General features: G+C 40.3%; 1 protein-coding gene across 3 annotated transcripts in view; it reads right to left on the reverse strand.

The window, feature by feature from the left end:
• CYFIP1 (cytoplasmic FMR1 interacting protein 1) overlaps nucleotides 1–21,452 on the reverse strand; it is an 84,035-nt gene that overhangs the window by 45,114 nt on the left and 17,469 nt on the right. For all 3 annotated transcript variants that reach the window (XM_075057398.1, XM_075057400.1, XM_075057399.1), the window contains exons 2-15: nucleotides 17,389–17,512; nucleotides 17,122–17,211; nucleotides 15,664–15,741; nucleotides 14,088–14,189; nucleotides 12,681–12,862; nucleotides 11,211–11,307; nucleotides 10,941–11,069; nucleotides 9,533–9,637; nucleotides 9,278–9,369; nucleotides 7,920–8,037; nucleotides 7,147–7,269; nucleotides 3,434–3,559; nucleotides 2,980–3,146; nucleotides 1,456–1,603 (exon numbers count right to left, since the gene is read on the reverse strand). In XM_075057398.1, the coding sequence (XP_074913499.1) occupies nucleotides 1,456–1,603; nucleotides 2,980–3,146; nucleotides 3,434–3,559; nucleotides 7,147–7,269; nucleotides 7,920–8,037; nucleotides 9,278–9,369; nucleotides 9,533–9,637; nucleotides 10,941–11,069; nucleotides 11,211–11,307; nucleotides 12,681–12,862; nucleotides 14,088–14,189; nucleotides 15,664–15,741; nucleotides 17,122–17,211; nucleotides 17,389–17,505 (1,674 nt within the window). In that variant the 5' untranslated portion in view covers nucleotides 17,506–17,512. The remainder of the gene's footprint in view (nucleotides 1–1,455; nucleotides 1,604–2,979; nucleotides 3,147–3,433; nucleotides 3,560–7,146; nucleotides 7,270–7,919; nucleotides 8,038–9,277; nucleotides 9,370–9,532; nucleotides 9,638–10,940; nucleotides 11,070–11,210; nucleotides 11,308–12,680; nucleotides 12,863–14,087; nucleotides 14,190–15,663; nucleotides 15,742–17,121; nucleotides 17,212–17,388; nucleotides 17,513–21,452) is intronic.

Below are 21,452 nucleotides of genomic sequence, written 5' to 3' on the forward strand. Positions count from 1 at the left end.
GGACTCTGTCATAGTGCGAACCATGTAGAGCTAAAAACCAACAGACAGGGGCAGGCAGGGGAGAGAGAATCCGTTAATAAAAACACATGGGTAAATAAGGAAGGGGAAACAGAAGCAGAGAAAATGTGTTAGTTCGTTAAAAATGAAAAGCAGCACAGTAAGCATGCAGAGGAGGACATACAGAAAGGTTTCTTCGTTCAGAATAATCACTGCAATCCGGTACTCCCCTCAAGTGAAGGGAAAAGTTCCCATTCATTTCAGAGGATGCTCAGAGAGCCATTAGCTTCTCAAATGATTTTGCAAAGATTTCCAAGTATTACCAATTCATACACAGCCATTTTAGAACTGCATGAAACTGAGAAAAACCCATCTAAAATCAATGTCTTTGACCTCCCTTCCTCTTGTCAGCCGAGACAGACAAATGTGCCAGCCCAAGAACAGAAAAAGCAGACAGAACTGTGTACTCTAAACAGCCTGTTGCAGCCAGTGAAACAAAGCCCTTAAACATACCAAGCGCAGGAGAAGCACACTGGTGGTGATATTTAATTTTTTTTTCCTCCCAGAAAATTAGAAATCAAAACATTTTTTTCCAATTCCCAAACCAAAATCTTCGTTAAACCCATCTTACCACAATTTAAGCAACTTTTTATTACCCAAGATTATTATCCATACATGCTTTCTTCCCCACAGATTTTAGGTATTAAAAGAATGTCTTTACAAACCACAGTTGCCTTCAGTTTTTCACCCAAAGTGCTCAGTACCTCATTTTCTCAGATGAGTTATGAATACCAGACCATACACCCTCCAAACAAACCCACAAAGAAAATAAAAAAGAGAATTATATGGAGGTAACTAGAACGAGCATCTAGGCATGGGATTTCCATGACTACCACAGAAAACACACTCAAAATACCTCTTGTTTGAATGGCAGCAGCAGATTAGATAGATTTTAGGGAGCAGTTTTATCATTCATTACTGAACAGTAAGAGGGATCTTGTCAGAAGTCAAATACTCTCCCACATTTTACAAGCAAACATTTATATTTTAAACATATTTTAAAACTACATAGGCAACTATTGAATAACAGAATTTAAAAAAAAAATAAATCCACCAGCTGTACCAGAGATGGGAGTCAGTCAAGAAACAATTCAAATAGTTCAAAATTATTATTTAAAAAATATTAAGAGCCCAGTAAGAATATATTTCTTCCCAGCAAGTCAAATTAAAGAGATTGAATGCTTGGAAATATTACGTGTCAGAGTAGAAAGTGACAGCAACCCAGACAGAGGATTTTGGTTAAGTACATATAATTTTGTAAATATAAATCTAATCAGAGTAGATTTTTCACATTAAAAAAAAACCCAAACCTGCAATTTTTAAATAGTTCAGGCTAGAGAGAAAACATTTCAAGCAGTAATTGTTGGCAGATATCACAACCACCAGACAGGAAAATACCTGAGTACTGGAGGGTCCCACTGCACGCCTTGGGACTTTGATGTCAAAACCACTTTTAGGGTCCTTCTCTCCCCTTAGAGCTGGGTCATTGAATGGCTCATGACCTGCTTCCCAGTCACAGACTGTCTTTCTGATAGCCTGCAAAACACTGAACACAATTCACAATACTTCAGACTGAGTACGCATCCAAGTGCACTGATGAGAACATTTTACTTTTTTTAAGCACTTTTCCACAAGCACAGAAACTTTGCAACAGCACTCAGGAGCTCAGGGTAACTCAGAGCAACCACAAACGATTTCACCAACAACTTCAAGAATGCCACATCCACAAAACAATCGCTCCATGCTGTTTATCAAAAAGGATAGTCCAGAGCCCTTCTCTGTCAGAAGAAAGCTGACCTCTGAAACTGGTACACCAGAGACAAAAGTCAGTTGTCAAGAATTCACCTCTGGGATCCTTAGCAAGCACATCAAGCTATTTTGTTCTCCAAAACCACAAAAAGCAGATTATTCAATCAAAGCAAAGCAGATTAACCAAACTAAAGACAGACAATTCTGGCTTGAAATGAAAAGAAGCAGCAGAATTCCTGTTTCCAGCAGAACTCCAGAATTCAGCTGGAATTTATACAAACAGCTTCATACTTCCAACTCCAAATACGGAGCTGGACTTCAGATACTTGTCAGAAACACAGGCAGCCATATCCTATGGCTTGCTGAACGATCAAGCAAATGCCTCCTCCCAAATCTGAGCAGGTATGAAAGTAATACTTCTCTATTTCATGGAAGTCCCTGGGACAAAAAGACTCTCCCTGCAAACTTGATAATTTGAAATAGTTTGGGGTTTTTTAGCTTATGATGGTACTTTTGTGGCAGGCAGACCATTTAGCAATAGCCTAATTAACCAAACATTTTCACCTCTAGAGCTTTGCAATGAAATGTGGGAGTAAACAAATGGAAAACGAGTCAAGATTAAAAGCAAACAGTTAGGGACAAAAAAATAACATCAGGCAATGCCACCAATCAGTGTGGGCAGATGGAGCACTTGGAAGAGAAGTGTAAGGCTAATAAGCCAAAAGCAGCAGAAGCTGAGAAAGAAGGCAGGATGCTAAGAGGGCAGAGATTAAGACTATGGGGTGGGATGTAGATATGAGACACAAGCAGAGGAAACACTGGAATCATAAGGAAGGTGGACAGTAACATCTTTCTTCAAAATAAAAATACCAGTCTTGCCTGAAATATTACAGTACTTACCTTTCCCTAAAATAAAAATAAACTACAGGGGACAAAAGACTTCCTCAAGGCAGCCTGGACTCTTACCATAGCCATGTTGGCAGCCATTCATTTTTGACTTCAGACTTCTTCAACTTCCAATACATATTCAACCAAGCTAACTTTGAATACCAGACAGGGTAGTAGGGGAGTACAGACTTAAAGAGGCAAAATTTAACAGCTGTGCAATTCTGCAACAAATTTAGTAAGATTTGGGGGAAAGAATATAGGAGAAGATGAAAACAAGAATGCTACCTCTGAATGACATTTTTCTTCTTTTTAATGGCTTGTCTTAACGGCTCTCTAAGTGTGACCTGAGCAAAGTCCTGAAGAGCTGCATAAATGGTATGGCGAATGGCATGATTGAAAACACTTTCCATCCTTCCCATCAGCACCTGAAGACCTTTGATCATGGCAATCACCTGCAAAAAAAAAAAAAAAAAGTGTGTATTTTTCTTATTTTGTTTGTATAATTGTTCAAAAAGCGCTTTTTTAAATACAGAAAATGAGAAAAGGGGAAGTTACAAAAGATAAAGGATAGTTTTCCTGTGCTCCTCCTACATATTGAATAGAGGAAAACATGCTCTTTCAGTGTCAACACAGGGCATGCTGTCTTTTTGCACTGGGTATAGAAAATGCTTATAGAGAATGTTCTCCTTTGTATAGAATTAATCTTTGGAAAATCCCTGTAAAAAAAGATTTATCTTACCTCAACCAAAGCAAACTTCTCCTCACTAGTATAATTGTATCTTGTTGCTCTTTCATACTCTTCTGCATTGTCAGGACAATCTTTATTAGAATATTTGTCAGTTGGGTGTACCAGCTTCCACGAATACTGCAGTTCACACAGCAGAATATGGAGAAAAAAGATGGGGGGGGGGGAAATAGGCCTGAGAAACACAAAACATAAGTGGACACAAATAACATGCTTTAAGAAATACTCCAGTGTTTTCAAGAATATCTGAAAAATGGTATTTGGTACCATTCTCAAAACTTGCATAAATTCTGAAACTACTATCTAGTGGAAATGCCAAACAATAATCTGCCTAAAAAATTTTCTTGAAAGCCAGCAATCCTGTATTAGTTCAAAAAATGCAATTCACACTCAGCAGTTAATGCACTTCAGGGTATTTTTTACTCAGCAAATGCTAGCGTAGGCATTAGTTTCTTCTCCACTTGAAGCATGAGAAACACAGACAGACCTCCAAGCATAACGAAAAAATCCATCACACCCACACACAAAAAGAGAAGCTTCCAACTTGGCCAAATAGTCACATTTAGAATTCAAAAGACAACTGGAAAACTACATGGTTTTGGGGTGGGGCTTTTTAAATGTTTACTAGGCTTAAAGGTGTGGAAATAGCTGTATTATCTGCGACAATACCATCTGCACAGCATGCATTTCTCTTAAATACTGCCTTTTCAGTCACTATAAACACAGGTCAAAATGTTCCTGAGCAATGTCAGGCTGATCTAATATCCATCAGGGTACATCTAGCGAAAAATCCTGGTCACATTTAAATACAATTTTCTCACAGTTTGAGTTCAGCGAATAGTAAGGTCTGGCTGATATTGTCTTTACATAAGTGTTAGACTGCAGAGCAATATAAATTTGCATACTATAATGGATTAATATTTGCACCAATTTACCGACAGCAAAGAAGAACATCACACCCTGCAACCTACGTGCTACAAGGAGGACACTGGGGAAATTATTAAACAAAGATGAAGCATTTTGGGGGCATTAAGTTGACAGGGTTAAGTTGGACATCAAATGTATGCTGAAACTTTTTATCTGAACATGATGCAGGTAATAAGGATCATGGATACCAAGTGAATGCAGAAGACAGGTAAGTAAGTAGAATACTCCAGATCAGAATAAATTCTCAGTAGGAAGGCAGGGAGAAGGTGAACACAAACTCACATGAGAAGTGCTTAAGGGAATCCATACAAAAAGCAGTGACTATAGGCAAAAAAACCCTGCTGTGGTCCTCAGAGAAAGTTTGTTCTGGAACTGGGAGGATAAAAACAGATCTAAGAACAAGAGAATTTCTACAGAGATATAATAAAATAGGAAGATAGTCACTGTGAAGAGAGAGCCTGAATGCAGCAACTTGCAATGACAGAAATAAAGGCATCAAGTCTGGGAGTTGAAGAGGCCAGAAACAGATGACAGAAACTTCTCTTAAGAAGGAGAAAAGGAGAATAAGATTTTCACCATAAAATACACTGATTTAAACAGGAATAGGATAATACAGAAAAAAAGCATGACTGGCTTTTAAAAGAGGTAGTCAAAAATACAGAAGAGAAAGAAAACTGGGTCTCTAGCTATGCCCACGGTGACCGCACTGGATTCACGTAGTGCAAATGGCTTGATGCTCCCTCAGACATCAGAGGCAGAGGAAGAGCAAGTCTGGCTCCTCTCATACAATATATCATCTGTTTCAACCCTTTCTAGAACATGCTTTGGTGCAGGCAAGACATGCAGCTTTTATCTAAGTGTCTGCAGCATAAAAAGGACTCCTGCATCCTCCTCTTCAATTTCTGCCTTAAGCAGTTTTTTACTGGAAAAAACACAGTCACTTTTCTAACTGGCATCTGTTTTTAAAACAAATTATTAAAATACAGAGAAATAACTCTGCAGGTTCTTTATTTCTCATCTCCTCTCAATTTTTCCTTTCCCCACATTTACTTTCCTTTTGACTAAAAGCCTAATCTAAAGCAAATAGAAGCCTTTCCATCCATTTTTGTGTCTTTGGTTAAGACCTTACATGCTTCAATTTACTAAGTGAAGATGTCTAAACATAGCTAGTTGAAGCTGTTCTATCACCTCCTGTTTGACTGCATGTTGGTATGGATATTTCTAACAGAATATAATTTTAAACAACGTTTAGAGGAAAATAATGAAGTCTTAGTCTACAAAATGTACGTATCAAGAGCAACAATGTATTGGATTTGTGTGGCAAGGTTTTGGTAGTGGAGGGGGCTGCAGGGGTGGCTTCTGTGAGAAGCTGCTGGAAGCTTCCCCTGTGTCCGACAGAGCCAATGCCAGCCGGCTCCAAGACGGACCCGCCGCTGGCCAAGGCCGAGTCAATCAGTGACAGTGGTAGCACCTCTGGGATAACAGATTTAAGGAAGGGAAAAAAGTTGTGGTGGGGACAGAAACTGCAGCCGGAGAGAGGAGTGAAAACATGTAAGAGAAACAGCCCTGCAGACCCCCAGGTCAGTGCAGAAGGAGGGGGAGGAGATGCTCCAGGTGCTGGAGCAGAGATTCCCCTGCAGCCCGTGGGGAAGACCATGGTGAGGCAGGCTGTGTCCCTGCAGCCCAGGGAGGTCCATGGTGGAGCAGATCTCCACCTGCAGCCCGGGGAGGACCCCACGCCAGAGCAGGGGGATGCCCGAAGGAGGCTGTGACCCCGTGGGAAGCCCACGCTGAAGCAGGCTCCTGGCAGGACCTGCGGATCTGTGGAGAGAGGAGCCCACGCTGGAGCAGGTTTTCTGGCAGGACTTGTGACCCCACAGGGGACCCACGCTGGAGCAGGCTGGGCCTGAGGGACTGCAGCCCGTGGAAGGGACCCACACTGGAGCAGTTCATGAAGAACTGCAGCCCGTGGGAAGGATTCACACCTTGGAGAAGTTTGTGGAGAACTGTCTCCTGTGGGAGGGACCCCACGCTGGAGTAGGGGAAGAGTGTGATGAGTCCTGCCCCTGAAGAGGATGAGGCAGCAGAGACAACATGTGATGAACTGATCGTAACCCCCATTCCCCGTCCCCCTGTGCCGCTGCGGGGGTAGGTAGAGAATTCAGGAGTGAAGCTGTGCCCGGGAAGAAGGGAGGGGTGGGCAGAAGGTGTTTTAAGATTTGGTTTTACTTCTCATTACCCTACTCTGGTTTGATTGGCAATAAATTAAGTTAATTTCCCCTAAGTTGAGTCTGTTTTGCCTGTGATGGTAATTGGTTGAGTGATCTCTCCCTGTCCTTATCTCGACCCACAAACCCTTTGTTATATTTTCTCTCATTTGTTTAGCTGAGGGGGGGAGTGATAGAGCGGCTTTGGTGGGCACCTGGCATCTAGCCAGGGTCAACCCACCACAAATGCAAAAACATCTAGTCAAGGCTCACAAATGATCACCTATCCATTAAATATAACAAGTTGAATGTACTGTATGAGATTGACTGTATGAGATTGTACGTGCTGCTGGATCTTCAAAGCAGCAGCATTACTCCTAGCCTCTGAGAACTTCATGTGCCTTCCTCTGAAAATGTGTTTTGGAGCAGGAGGAGAAAAGGAGTGAAGGAAGAAGGAAGAGGAGAATTAAGGGAACAAAACACAAGACACATTTTCATTCCATTAAAGCAAAGCCTGTCCAACCTCACCAAGCTGCTTCTTTTTCATCTGGTTTTACTCCCTGGATAACATACCACTTCCATGACATGTGCACTCCACTGGGAGAGAAGCTGCAGGCCTTGGAGAGACAGATCAAAGAGCTTCCGATACTCTGCATCTGTTTTTTGAGCTTCCTGTCTACCAGATCCAGTCACCACCTAAAACATTATTAAACAACAACAAAAAAACCCAAACCCACATCAGAACATGCTGTATCCAGCATCCATAGCCAAATTTCTACATAGATTTCTTTTAAAGCCTTGAAACAGCATCATGTACCAACACCTGCATTAATATCAGCTTTTTCTTCTAGAGACTTACATAGTTAAACTTCACAGATTTTGGTCAAGTGATGGAAACCACTGGTTTCCCTCATCACCAAAATATTGATGCAGATGAATTCAAGACACTAATTAGGTATATTATATATATGTTATAGGTTCTATATATGTATACATGTGCATTTCTTTTCTTTTAGTCTCATTTAAACTGCTATGAGCACCCATTTGGAGTAAGGGCTAGACAACCTATTACAAAAGAGACATGCCAAAAGTTCTAGGATATATATCCTAGATAGATATAAGCAGAAGAATACTGCAGTTTGTATGATGTATTGTTATTATTTTAAATGTAAATAGTGTAAATATCACACAGAGACTAGGTACTAGCCCTGCAGCCAGCTTTTCTTGGTTCAGATGATAGAGCTTTGTCATTTATCTAGCCTGAGGTTTACCCACTCTTCAGATATTTAACAGAAACTGTTAATCAGTGATGTGAAATTTGCATGAATAGCTTTAATCCCACACACCTCACTGTTGCTGTAACGAGCCAGTTCTGATATAAAACGCATATGGTCTTCTCTGATTTGGATCATCTGCTCACATATATTGTATTGGGGACTGCTGCTGGAAGACGTGCATGTCCATCTGTTTCAGACGACAAAAACCCCCACCTAAATCAGTTTAGGCAATAAATAGTACAACTGATACTGCAAAGAACGAACCACAATGTGTGACTTTTTAAAAAAAAAAAATCTTCCTTTGAGGCCTTTCCACTCCTCACACCTCTACTTCTGACCCTGCACAACCCATTAGTGACGGATTGCCCTTCTGAGTTCAAACAGCACTTCTTCCAAGTCTTAAGAGAAAATTTTTTTCTTTTCTTTTCTGTATGTTTTTTAAAGGCTGCTGCTATGAAATACAAACCAGCATTTCTCTTCAGGAGCAAACACTTAGGGACAGAACCGAAAACTACTGAAAGGCAGGGCAGAAGTATAGGTATGGGCTATAAGAGACATCTAGCTACCTTCAGACTGTTTTTCATTATTGTTGTTTAAATATGAAAACCCTACAGTATGCTCCCAACTATAAAAAAAAGGCATTATTAAATACTATCAACATGTTATCAAGAGGGACACAAAAGACATGCTACCCAGAATGTCATGTTAAGTAGCCTCATATTTTTAGTAGCTCAGTAGGCCCACTGCTGATGATTTTCTCTTAGCAATTACATGCAGGTTATGTGTTTTTTCTGCAGGAATTAAAATGCAAAGCACTACATTCTAAATTCACATAACTGCATGGAGGGAAGGTCTTGGAGGAGCACAGAAACGTTCGCTAAAACAAAGCAATAACCATAAACCATGGAACCATTTATGTAAAAACTGGCTGCATTTTCCAGCCATTTTGCTGTGCTGTACACCTAGCAAAAAAAAAAAAAAAAAAAAAAAAAAGAGGGGGGAGACAAGCTAAGTTGCTGCTCCATATACAATATACACATGCCTATTTACCCATGCACTACTACTGCTCACCTTGCTTAGTAAAATCCTTCATTTCTTTTAAAGAAAGTTTCATATTTAAAGGAAAAAATAAAAATGAAATTAGTGTAAGATAAAATTCATTTCCTTCAACCCAGCTGATAAGAAACGTCACGGATGCAAGAATGAGCTCAGTAGCATACAAAGGTCTTTAAACAACCTGTTCCTTTAGCTGTACTTATTACATGAAATACATTAATAGTAAAATACCCACACCAAAAAACAGACCAAGGCAAAAATCCTACTAATTACCACAGAGCCACAGACTAATGGGTAATTATGAAAATACATTCCAAGGGTCTGACTTTCCCCAGCCCAGATGCTCCCCTCTGTCTCCTTCTCCTCCTTACCTGGATTTATTTTCCTCGTAATGGGCACTGGTCTTAATGTATCTTGCAAGTTCAATCTGCATGTCACCAAACAGTGGGACAACCTGCAACTGCTGTAGACAGGGAATAAATCAGATTAGATAAATTATTAAACACAAATCTTAGTGAAAGGAAACCATTATTTACCCATATGAAAGTCCTATATATTTAAAATGCAACAGGAATTACCTTTAAAATCACGTATTAAGAAACACTTAACCAAATCTCTTAACCAACCTTAAAGAACTTGTCTATCTTGGCTAAATTTATCCTTTTCTTTGCATCCAGCTTATAGATGTTACTGACACTTCCATCCATCAGGTACAATCCAAAGCCCATAACCTGCAAAAGAAAAAACCAAACCTCTCCGCAAAAGGACCTCAAAGATAAAAACCTGCTGCAGTAAGACCAATCTTCATATTATTAAAAAAAAAGTAATACTTTAAAAAACACAGACCTGAAACACCCACTGTCCATCAAACAGACTATATTTTCAAACACATACATTTCTGTGTTATTCTTTTATTATATGTATATTAGTAGTTTTTACATTAACATTAGCTTGACAAGTTATCCTTAAAAGATGCTACTTGTTTGTATCAAGGTTTAGCATACAAAAATATCTCACTGAAACTAGAGTCTGGCTATTTTTAGGCAGGTTTTTTTTTTTTCACTTCCATTTTATTAAAATTCTGTATATGCAAACTGATCTGTAACAGAAATTTAGATCTAACATCTCTGAGCTATTGCTTTTTATGGCTTTCAGCACATCTCTGAATTATACATCCAAGAGCTCAGAAGCATCCAAAAAAATATCTAATTACATTTTGTCCAAGTTATTCATTATGTTATAATTCAGTATTTATAATAAGAAGAGCTGAGCATCAGCAGCTTAATGTGTTCTAAGCATACATTTACCAAACAAAAGGCCTAAATATGAAAGACACGTTGCACATCCCTGCAGACAGAATGTAAATGTTCTAGAATTCATGTATTGTTTCATGATGCTTCAGTTTGGTCCTAATAAACAGAGGTCTTCAGAAGTTAAACACTGAAGGGACTCAAAATATTTGTCATGAGGCAAATTTTCAATTCTTACTCTATACCTTTTTTTCCACTGCAAGATATGCAGCTGATAATGTCAACCACACTTCATGTTGCCCAGCAGCCTCTTATTACATGTACATATTCCAGCTAAGTAAACTTATCTACTTACTAACCCTAATTTTAAGCTGCTTCTTCCCTGAAATCTTTGATACACCAAAACCACTTTGATACCTCCAAAAGCCTTTTATACAAACTTGCCACATATCTAAAATAAAACATAGTAGTTCCTTTCTGTTGTCATTATACTTCATAGAAACACAATTCCATGGAATTGGTTTCCTAAAAAGGCTGCAGTTCAATTGGGTCAACTTCAATTTATGACAAACGAAAATGGATTAGAAAGTTTCTACACAGATTTAGCATGTAATAAAATAAAAAGACAATGGAGAGTGGGAAAAAAAAAAGAAAAAAGGAATCATTTGAGTTATTTGGTTAATTTGGTTCAATTTAAAAAAGCAAAACAAAACAAACAGGAATTCAAATATCTGTGTCCTGCCTCAACCATTCTTTTTTAATTTTGTACCAAAAAGAAACCTACTTTCAAAAGCATGTGTTTCTCACTGGGTGTTAGATACATTTTGTTTTCATAGTAGTCCACACACAAATTCACAATATCTGCAAGCAGCTCTTCATAGCCCACAATCACCTCCAACTGCTGCTGTAAAGACTGGAAAAAAAAAGACGAAAAAGATATTAGTCAAGTAGTTATATTCCCTGGGCATCAACAGTTACTACCAACCTGGAACAGTTTTATTTTAATAGTTTTGTAAAGCATTAGGTACTTTGCAAAAAGACAATTAAAGCTTACTTGTGTTATCTTGTTGTGGTTGGCAAGGAACATGGAGAGGTTCTGGGATTCTTGAATGGACTGAGGATCTGCCATTTTCCGCAGGAACTGAGCAGCTCTTTGAAAACAGAAGAAAAAACAGTATTTCTCTTCAGCAGGACTGTTTGTAAGCAAATCTGTCCCCTCTCAATAGAAACACACTGATCCCCAAATCTGCCAGGGGAACTCTAAGGTGTCAGCAGATCTTTAAGTGCCAGTACCATGGCGTATCATTCACTGCTCGTACAGGATTGTCAACCTCAGTGCATCTTCCACCTCCAAACTCCTGAATCAAGCAGAAAGAGAACTTGGCGGACACAATCAGTACTTTTTTGCCACAGCTTTATAAATGTGAGTTATCCAAACACAGGCTACGGACTCAACAAATCTGTGTCAAGAACCTGTTTCATGAAAGATAAAGGGAAGGCTTTTTAGGAAAATAGCTGAAAAGAAAGGTGAAAGTTCACTACAAGAGAGATATGGCCTTAATTTACCCCAAATGAACTGTCTTCTAATCCCAAATCCCCCACTGCACCCTAGTTAAAAGACCCAATCCGACCCAACCGAAAAACCATTGGGTATATCCCTCAACTGATGAGGGCAGCGATGGCTCTACAGACCCAAGCCACGCAACAATCCAGGAAAAGTCAGCCTTCCAGAAAATAGAGTTTGTCCTCCAGAAACATGCATCCAAAGAAAAAAATGCAAACCAAATAAGTTTAAGAGATCTCCAGGCACAACAACAACAACTACAAAAGGCAACTACTGGTAGAGGTAGAAATTAAATCTCATGTAAGTGGAAGTAGCATAGATAAAATTAGCTAGTCATTGCCTGAATGGTTTTCTTTATGAAAGATCACAGATGCTACAGCTGGCATAAAGACTGTCTTCCCCTGCTGTTCTCACCACCGTGTTTGACAAAAGATACCCGATACCATCTGGCAGCTCAAGCAGAAAAGTTGGCCACTGATATTCCACCCTCCTCCCCTCCCTGCTACATCTGTGGTCATGACGAACTCAAATAGCAAAGCTGAAATGTCTAAAGAACAAGTGTAAAAACTCTCAGCTACAAATGTCAAAAGTGGATGCCTAGGATAGGATAGGATAGACTAGGAGTGGCACAAGCAACCAGAAAGCCAGTTTGCTCTCAAACTTAAGAAGAAAAGCTTTACTGAGCAAAGTATTTTAACTATGTTTAGCGTACACCAAGACAGAAGTATTTAACAGCTTGGCATTAAAAGGCAGAAGAACCTTTTGCTGCTGGAAGAACAGCATAAAGAAAATAGATTTTCTCAACTGCCTAACTGCAGTCAATGCATCCCAACCTGTCCCACACACGAAGGGACTACTTTTGAAGAGAAAGCTGTCAGAAAAAGAGCAACTGCTGCCATCTCGTGGGAGGCCTCTATCCTGGCAGCAGAAACCTGGGTCCTGTCGCTCCTTGCCACTTACCGCTTGTAGGCTGAATGGTCGTTCTTCACACTGCACTTCATATTTTTCAACTCATCCAATACTGCAAACATGTTGATGAATTTGCCCAGCGTGATCAGATATGCTTCAGACACAAAGTCCTTCCTCCTCTCTGCATGGCACAAGCGTCTCACCTCCCCACAAAATCGTTCAATTGCATTTCTCTAATGGGGAAAAAAAGAAGAAACAGGGAGTAAAAGCCATGACATTTCCAGGAAAAAAGCTTCATTGCATAACTGGGTCTGGTCCAATGAAAAGCGCCACTGAAGCAGAAAAACGTTTAAAGCATGCAAGGCTAACGACACATCAGCACAGGCTTTTCAGCTCCACCTCTGTGGACTTGCTGAGTGCTACAAGTGTCACCAGTGATTTTTTGCCACAGAGCCTGCCTGGCGCAAGAGGCAAGGTTCTTTGCAGATTAAAGTCATAAAAGTTTAAAATCCCTTTCAAAAAAGCTATTTCACGCTCTCTAGTGAGGAAGTGTATATGCATTAAAAAGCAAATTATAGATTATGTTCCCTTAAAACAAAAGAAATCCACAGCGCACTGTACATGCCAACTCTCAAAACCACCTTGGCTCATGTTTATTTGAGGGCTTATTTCCAAGTACACATCAGGGACATTTGAGACGGTGATTACAAGTACAAAAAAGACAGTGACTTCGAATGCAAAGAGGAATCTGTTCTGACTTTAGAGCACTAATCTCCTTGAATGAAAGGAGATTGTTTGTACCCAGTAAGATCTGCCAGTTGGGGAAGACGACAGGAAATACTACATTTCATTCAGTCTCCTCTTCCTGTGTGCTGCAGGGCTTGCAGGCGCTAGCTGCTCTGGCTCCCTCCAAATAATGCCTGGAAACATCCTCAGTCCATTGAACCAGATGGCAACCTTCCAGCACGGGAGGAGAAAGCGAGACAGACTGCTATTCTCCAGCACCCATGTAGCTCGGGTGGCTGGCAGGTCACAACAACTGGGTTAGCTTGCCTCAGCTATGAATTTCCATAGCAAACTTGCACCTGCTGCTCTGGTGTCCAGACTTGTGGATCCCTCACTTCCCAACAAATGGTTTCTGTGCCAAGATGCTTTTATGTATACATGTGAAACATATTATATTTCTATTTCCTTTCTTCCTAGTGCCAGAACTGTCCCCACGTGCTGTGTAGGGACCATATGCAATTACCTTTGATTTTATGCTGAAAGTCTTAATGGAGATCGCCTGAAGTTTCCAAGATAGGCATTAGAAATTCTGCCCTTCTGTGAGACAATATGGGTTTTTTTTTTTCAAAGTATAATGACTAGGTTCAGTATCTGAGCACACAAGATCAAGCATACAAAATAGGAATATGAGAATACAATCCTACTGACAAATTTTGTTTCCATTTCTTTTACCTGAAAATACATAAAATTCATCAGTTTTGTGACTTCTGGCTCCAGAACTTCTACAGTTTTCTCATAAATTTCTACTCTGTTAGGCTGCTCGTTGCACTTGACCTGAGGACAATTAAAGAGATCATTACACTTGGAACTTTTGCTCATAAAGCTTCAGAAACTAAGAACCCCAATGGCAACTTGCGAACACGTATTATCATCCTAAAGTGACAAACTTCAGGCATAAATTGCCAGTTTGGGTAATTTTATGCTAGTCTTCTAAGATTAACTGTGTGTGTTAAAAAAAAAATAAATAAAAATCTAAGATTTTTCTCTGTATTACCTCACAGCAAATAATTTAGTTTTCAAACACCTCTGTATGGTTAGGACAATATTCCTTCCACATTATTAAGCCACTTGCTGAAAGTCATGCACTAAAATAGGGGCAAAACCAGAAATAAAAACAGATTACCTGATTTCCACTCTAAATATTTAAACCACAGGATAAACCTTCCTTGCATTTCAGTACAAAAATAATTAAATTACAAACTCCTTATAAAGCAGGCAGGTGTCAGCTCATGGTTATAATTTTGTTCCATTTTCTGATGCATCTTTATATTTTTCCCACCCCATCCCTGTACAAACATTCCAAGACACTTGAGGCTTCCTATGGACTTCTCACCTATTCATAAGGGTTTACTTTTTTATACAGATCAATAAAACACTGTGTAGTTCTGACATTCAGAAAATTACTATGTAGGATGTCTAGAAACTTAAAGGTTTAACCTGAATTGTAATTATTACATGCTATGCCACCTGTTAAAGCTGCTTTGAACTTAAGTGTTAAGTTGGGGGAGGTGTCCATTCTCTTGAAAGAAATTAATTAAATTTTGACCTCAAACAGATCTGACAATCAAAAATTTTGCTTCTAGAGCACATTACCCCTATACTACTCTTGAACCAATCAGTAAGATTAACACAAACTCCATGAGGTATTGCTATAGCTCAGGAGGAAAAGAAAGAAGGGAGGAGGAAAAGAAAGAAGGGAGGAGGAAAAGAAAGAAGGGAGGAGGAAAAGAAAGAAGGGAGGAGGAAAAGAAAGAAGGGAGGAGGAAAAGAAAGAAGGGAGGAGGAAAAGAAAGAAGGGAGGAGGAAAAGAAAGAAGGGAGGAGGAAAAGAAAGAAGGGAGGAGGAAAAGAAAGAAGGGAGGAGGAAAAGAAAGAAGGGAGGAGGAAAAGAAAGAAGGGAGGAGGAAAAGAAAGAAGGGAGGAGGAAAAGAAAGAAGGGAGGAGGAAAAGAAAGAAGGGAGGAGGAAAAGAAAGAAGGGAGGAGGAAAAGAAAGAAGGGAGGAGGAAAAGAAAGAAGGGAGGAGGAAAAGAAAGAAGGGAGGAGGAAAAGAAAGAAGGGAGGAGGAAAAAGACACACACCAACTGGTCCCCAAGTGCTAAAAGACAGTATGGCATGCCCAGCTTGCCTATTCGTGAGTCAAAGTAGACTACATTTCATAGCTCCTTGATAAAGCTATATACATGCAACTCCACACCAAAACAAGACAGAAGTTCACATGACGCATGACAGTTTAATTTTCATCCTTTACCTGAGGAATGGCTCTTGAGCAGCTTCTCCATGTGTATAACATGACTGCATATTCCTGACCCTCTTCTAGCATTTCATTCTGTAAGAAACACACTCAGCATAATTAGGCATTGTAATACAAAAGGGTTAAATCCAATTTTCTTCCATCATTCCAAAACCTTGTCCAAACAAACCTATGATGAATGTATATGTACAAACACAAATATATTGCAAGCTGAATGATACATCAACTGTATGTATGTAAAATAATATTACCATAATTCATACGCTCAGCTGGCATATTACATGTATTAGAGCTGACCAGCTCCTGAGGTCCACCTTGGCTATAAACCAACAGCTAAAAAAATAATTTCATTTATTCTCAGTCATGTGTTTTAGCACCCAAACTATTTCTGAGAGAATTCACATCATCTTCTTAATACCACGTAAGCCAACAAACACCCACTAGATCACTAATCAACAACTGCAGCAAATATGCCTACCCAATGACAAAAAATTATTTTCTCCCCGGATCAGATTGGTTTTTGTGTTGTTCTTTCTTCCCCAAAACTAAAGACACTGTGATCTATAAATAAAAATGCTAATCTGAAAGGGGGTGGTGGTCTTGTTTTTCTTTTTTAACGTTGGGTACTGCAAGTGGAATGGTCCAGGTTGAAAGAGTCAGCACATGCAGAACAATATCCTTTTTTTACATGTCAAAGGAGAGGGCCCACAACATCCAAACAATCAAAACAGGTTAAGGACTTGCCAGATAATTTTAAGAGTAAATTGGTGTAAATACACATAATTTTCAGTAGCATGTAATCAGGTGCTTAACCTGCCCATTCCACTGTTTGTGAATTGACTTCTAGAATTACAAGACATATCACTCCTCATTTTCCAGGAGTGCCATGAAACGACAAGTTCAGTACAGACCAGCATTCAGAGCCTGCAATTTATTTGTATCTCAAAACAGCAACACCACCAGCAGAGATGGATGGAGTTACTAGTGGGACTGTTAAAAACCACAGAATACCTTACACAAAAGCACGCCAATAAACCACTAACATATACACTCCACAGTGAGGAAGCCAACAAAACCCCTTCAACACCACTAAACTGACAGAGAAGTAGTGGAAATCTGGGAGGATGGAAGTAATTTTTCACTCAAGTTACAGCAGCTACCTGTCAATACAACCAACTCACCTCACAATACTGTAAAAATGCATAATGAAAGCAAGAAACTTTTGAGCAACATTGGCTGATCAAGGAGAAATACCGTTTTAAAATTATCAAGAAGTACATGTATGAAAAAAGAGAAGCCACACACTTTTTCATCTCAATGCCTCCTGGAAGTGCTGTAGGCAACCTGGTTTGTGGTTTTCTGTGACCACAAGTCTTACAATGAAATGCAAGAAGACATGTTCCTCTCCTTTTGTTCCAAGTTAACACAAAAGTATATATCTGAACATCTACCTACCATGCTAGAATGGACTGTAGCTTGCTCGATATATCTTGCAATGCCAGTGACAAAAGCATTTCTGTCTTCAAAATTAGTGTTGAAGTTTGGCTGCAGAGAAAGCAAAATGCAGAATTTAATCCTTAGTAAGGAAAATAATTTTATATGTATTGCAAATATAAACATGCTTTGGGTTTGGTTTTGCATTTTTTTTTTTAAATGCACATACTCTATTTCTTAACAGCAATGGGAAATGGAAAAACTCTTTTTCCTACAATGACAACACACCTGGTAAAGCAGAGATGATGGCGGCGGTTCAATACATGGTTGCTGATCTGGCAATGGTAATTCTTCCAAGAGATCCACATTGGACAAGGCATCCTCCAGTGTTACTTGAGCAGTCATTTTGCACCTGGTTAAAAAATACATACATACTTAAATGTATACACACATACGTATAACTTTTAATATATTATTATATACACAGAAAACAAGTGAGTAGTATGAAGAGCAGGGAACTACTCACGCTGTGGGAAATGTGCAGTTTCCCTTCAACCACAACAGAAGGGAAACAGTCAAAACTGAAACCCAGCTGGTTTTAGTATACAAGTTTAAAAAAGACTTTTAGGACTAACACCCACCTCCTTACTTTTATGAGTTGAGCAATGTTTCTCTTCACCAAGGTCGCACACCAGAAATACACACAAAATGGAGGAAAGGATGACCTCTAATGAACAGTAAAGAAAGGAAGGCTACTATGTACCCTTCTCTGGTTAAGCTAGAAGGAAAGTTATTCTATGGTCTGCTTCAGTTACAATAAACACAGAAAAATCCTGTAACAAGCAGAGGTCTAAAACTTTGCTGTAAGGTTTCAGTTTTGAGCCAACAAGTCTTCAAACCCTTATGCACAGATACTACCAGTCCACCTTCAGGAGACCTGGCTGCCAAAAGGTGCCAGCATCCTCCAGTGTTTCATGTCCTAGGACATCCAGATCTGCTTTGAGTGGTTAGTGATAGAGAGGCACAAAACTCCTCAGGATCATAGCAATCTCCATACACCTTCAACTGCTGCCACTGTATAGGGGTTTGAACCAAAAACAACTACGAGAAGAAATTTTAGGAAGAAAGTGTAGGGTGGAACCACTCAATCATCCACTTTGTATAATGATCTACTCATCCTCCTAGGTGGAGTAAAGAATTCCTCATTTTTAAGATAACACCTCTAATCAAGCTGTCTCTTTTATTCCATAGGGCTTTGCAGGTTATTTCCCCCCACTTAGAAGAGCAAAACCATGCACCTACTATGAAGGGTCTGAGGGCTGCCCTTGGCTCTCTCCAAGAGGACAGGAACATCCCCTGAAGCACAAGCGCCTGCACCCCGGAGGAACAGGGCTCTGCCTGGCACGTGTCACCCCCGTGGAGACCCGCCATCCCCACAGGAGGGGGGAACAGGCAGACCTCGCCACAGATTTGCCGAAAGCTTACCGTGAGAGAGCCAGGATGGGTTGGCAATCCCCCCACTTGCTGCACTTTTAGTGGCCTGGCAGAAAAACCTCCTCACTTTCTCTTACCTAATTATGGTTTCCTGTGGAAAGCCCCACAGAAACAACAGCTTTACCTCCAAGGAAAGGCTCAGCTGACAAAAAAAAGAATAACCAAAAAACCAAAAGCCAAAGCAAAGGGAAGGAAGCAGCCAGAAGTGATTACCTATCTTCCTTCAGAGACCAACCCTGCGTCCCAAGCCATCGCCACAAAGCTAACGCACCACGTACAGAGAGAGCTTGCCGACAACTTTAAACAAGCACCATCAGAAAGGTCCACAGGCCTTCTGCTTCTTGAAACCCCAGCCCCAACCTCGCTTCAAGCCTGAGCGTATGAGTTTTTGTTAAGATAAATAAATAAACCAATGCCTATATTGTGCAATTTGTGATCCCTGCCAAAAAACGAGGAACGACTGGACTGACAGGAGTGCTGGCTGGCAGACCTGCACCAGGATGCTTGCCCAACACCTACCTACACCCAGCTCAAGCTCCTTTACAAGAACCACAGTTATTCTCAAATTAGAGACCGGCAAAAGCCACAGCGTCCTCCCTTTGATAAATAAACAAACGCCAAAAAAATTCCACGTCTAGGCAAAAGTCCTGTGAGGAGGTCAGACTGTCAACAGTTTTACCCTAGAGGAAATGGAAGAGAGTTGCCAAGAAGTCGGAGCATTTCAAATAAACAGTATTTTCATTTTTGGTCTGAGTACCTCTAGATCAAGCTTTAGCTAAAAAAGAAAACAATGCAACACTTCACATAGGTTAGTTTAACTGAAAGACTCCTTCCAGCTTGAAACTCTTCCTCCTCTCAGCCTCTCTATCAAAGCAGAAACCCCTGGCCGTGCAGCTGCTCCGAGATGGTGCTCCGACCAATGGGCCCATGGCCCTCTCCTCCGCTGCACCACAGGACAGGCAAACAGCCACAAACCGCAGGCTCCAAGCAAGCACAACAGGGGTCTGCTACAAAAAACTGCTCTACCTGTGCTCCAAAAACCATGGTGAAAAATGGCTGCCCATTCTACACCAAAAATTACTGCTCTTATCCACGTAAAGGGGAGCTGTCATTGAGTGCAAGAAAAGTATCAACACCCTCTCCCCAATGCACACATCTTCCTTCTCCTCCCAAAACATGGTCCGTTGATGACTCAGGTCCCTGCTGCAGGAGAAAGCCAGGCATTCATAAAAGCCAGGCTGCTGACTTCCATTTCCTCAGCACTACAAGGAAATATTCTGAAGATATGGCTCTTAATCCCCATACGTGCTATTTCAGAAAGCATGCCTGCACACTTTTGGCCTCAGTATTTACAATTGCACAGGGGTTATCCTCCAGCATCAGCTTTCTATGTTCAGACTATTAGACATTAGACTATCTGGATTTTTTTTTTAATACTGGGAAAATAATTTAAAAATAGAAACCAAAGCATAAGCAAAACCAATCTCCCATCTCACACTGCCATCTATTTAATAGCACATGTCTGGGAAACCCCGTTAGCAGGCCAGAGGCACAAGCTCAGAAACAAAAGCTTCCTGCTGCCCTCTGGGCTGTGAAGAGGAATACGGGAAGGCACATTTTTCCAAGCCCTTCGGCATGATTTCCCAAAGACAGATCAGCATTTTTTGAACCAGGAAAACATAAGTAATCGGGTGCAGACTGTTACAAAAGCCGCCCTCTTTAAGGTCACTCGCTGACAGCTCTGGTTTGTAATTTTGCCAAAGGGTAAAGGTATCCATGCCTGGTGTTTCATTGGCCAAGTTCAATGTTCCTGTTCAGCTTTTTACTCTGGTACCTAGCAAGACATGAGAGAGGAAGCAGCTCCTTCCTGCCGAGCTTTGGCACGTTTGCAAACGTTGGGAGGGCATGATTTGCGCTTCCCCTCAGCCCCCGAGAAGCGAGCAGCAGAGGTTTGACAACAGCAGTGGTGTGGGGACAGCCAGAGCTCCGCCACACTCACGCCGTGTGAACCAGGAGACAACCTCCCACAGCCAGGTGACACCACCGCACGGTCCTTGCCACCTCCTCACCTGATGCGGAAGCCCTGGGACAAGGACAGAAAAGATTTCCTTGAAGTTCGGGTTTTTTCCCCTTTCTTTTTCGCTGATGTTGTTAATAAAACAGCTCCAGAAGACAAAGGCTATTTCTAATGTACAGCGATGGAGGGCTGGCAAAACCAGAATTTTTTCCCCCACTATGTCTCAGAAAAATTAATTTCAGAAAACTAAAATTCCCAAGACACAAAATTGGATAGATTTGCCTCCTTAAGAGTCAGTCACTATGAGTTGTTACAGGTGAAATTACTGGGCAGGAGCACTAACATTTTAACAGTCTCCCTTTTGGCAGAGAACATAAGAAACTTCAAAGACTGACTGAAGAAATTCAGAAGCCACAGTCTGATTAGGAGTTTACCTAAATGAGAACAGATTAAAACGCTGTAGTTATACTGATAATTATAGTTATACTAGTAAACTTACCCAAACTGTGAGAATTATTTTCTTACTAAATTCCTGTGATGATGTGTTTTCAGCTTTGTACCTTTTTCCGGGGTTTTCCAGATGGTTTTTTCTCAGGTAGAAGACATGTAAGAATTACTTCTGAAATAATCCTCTTTCTCTTTTGTTATCTTTGTATCATGACCCATCATTATAGCAGTAAAGTCAAAATGCACTCCAAGAACACATTTTCCTGGACGTACACAACTTAATTAAAAAACATTAATTATCTGACATCAGATAATCACACAGAGAATCACATATGCCAGCAAGCTGTTTTGCTAAATTTTGGTGTCGCATGAGCACACCCAGCTTTCTAAGCAG

This window comes from Buteo buteo, chromosome 25 (assembly GCF_964188355.1).
Source record: "Buteo buteo chromosome 25, bButBut1.hap1.1, whole genome shotgun sequence".
Lineage (NCBI taxonomy): Eukaryota > Metazoa > Chordata > Aves > Accipitriformes > Accipitridae > Buteo > Buteo buteo.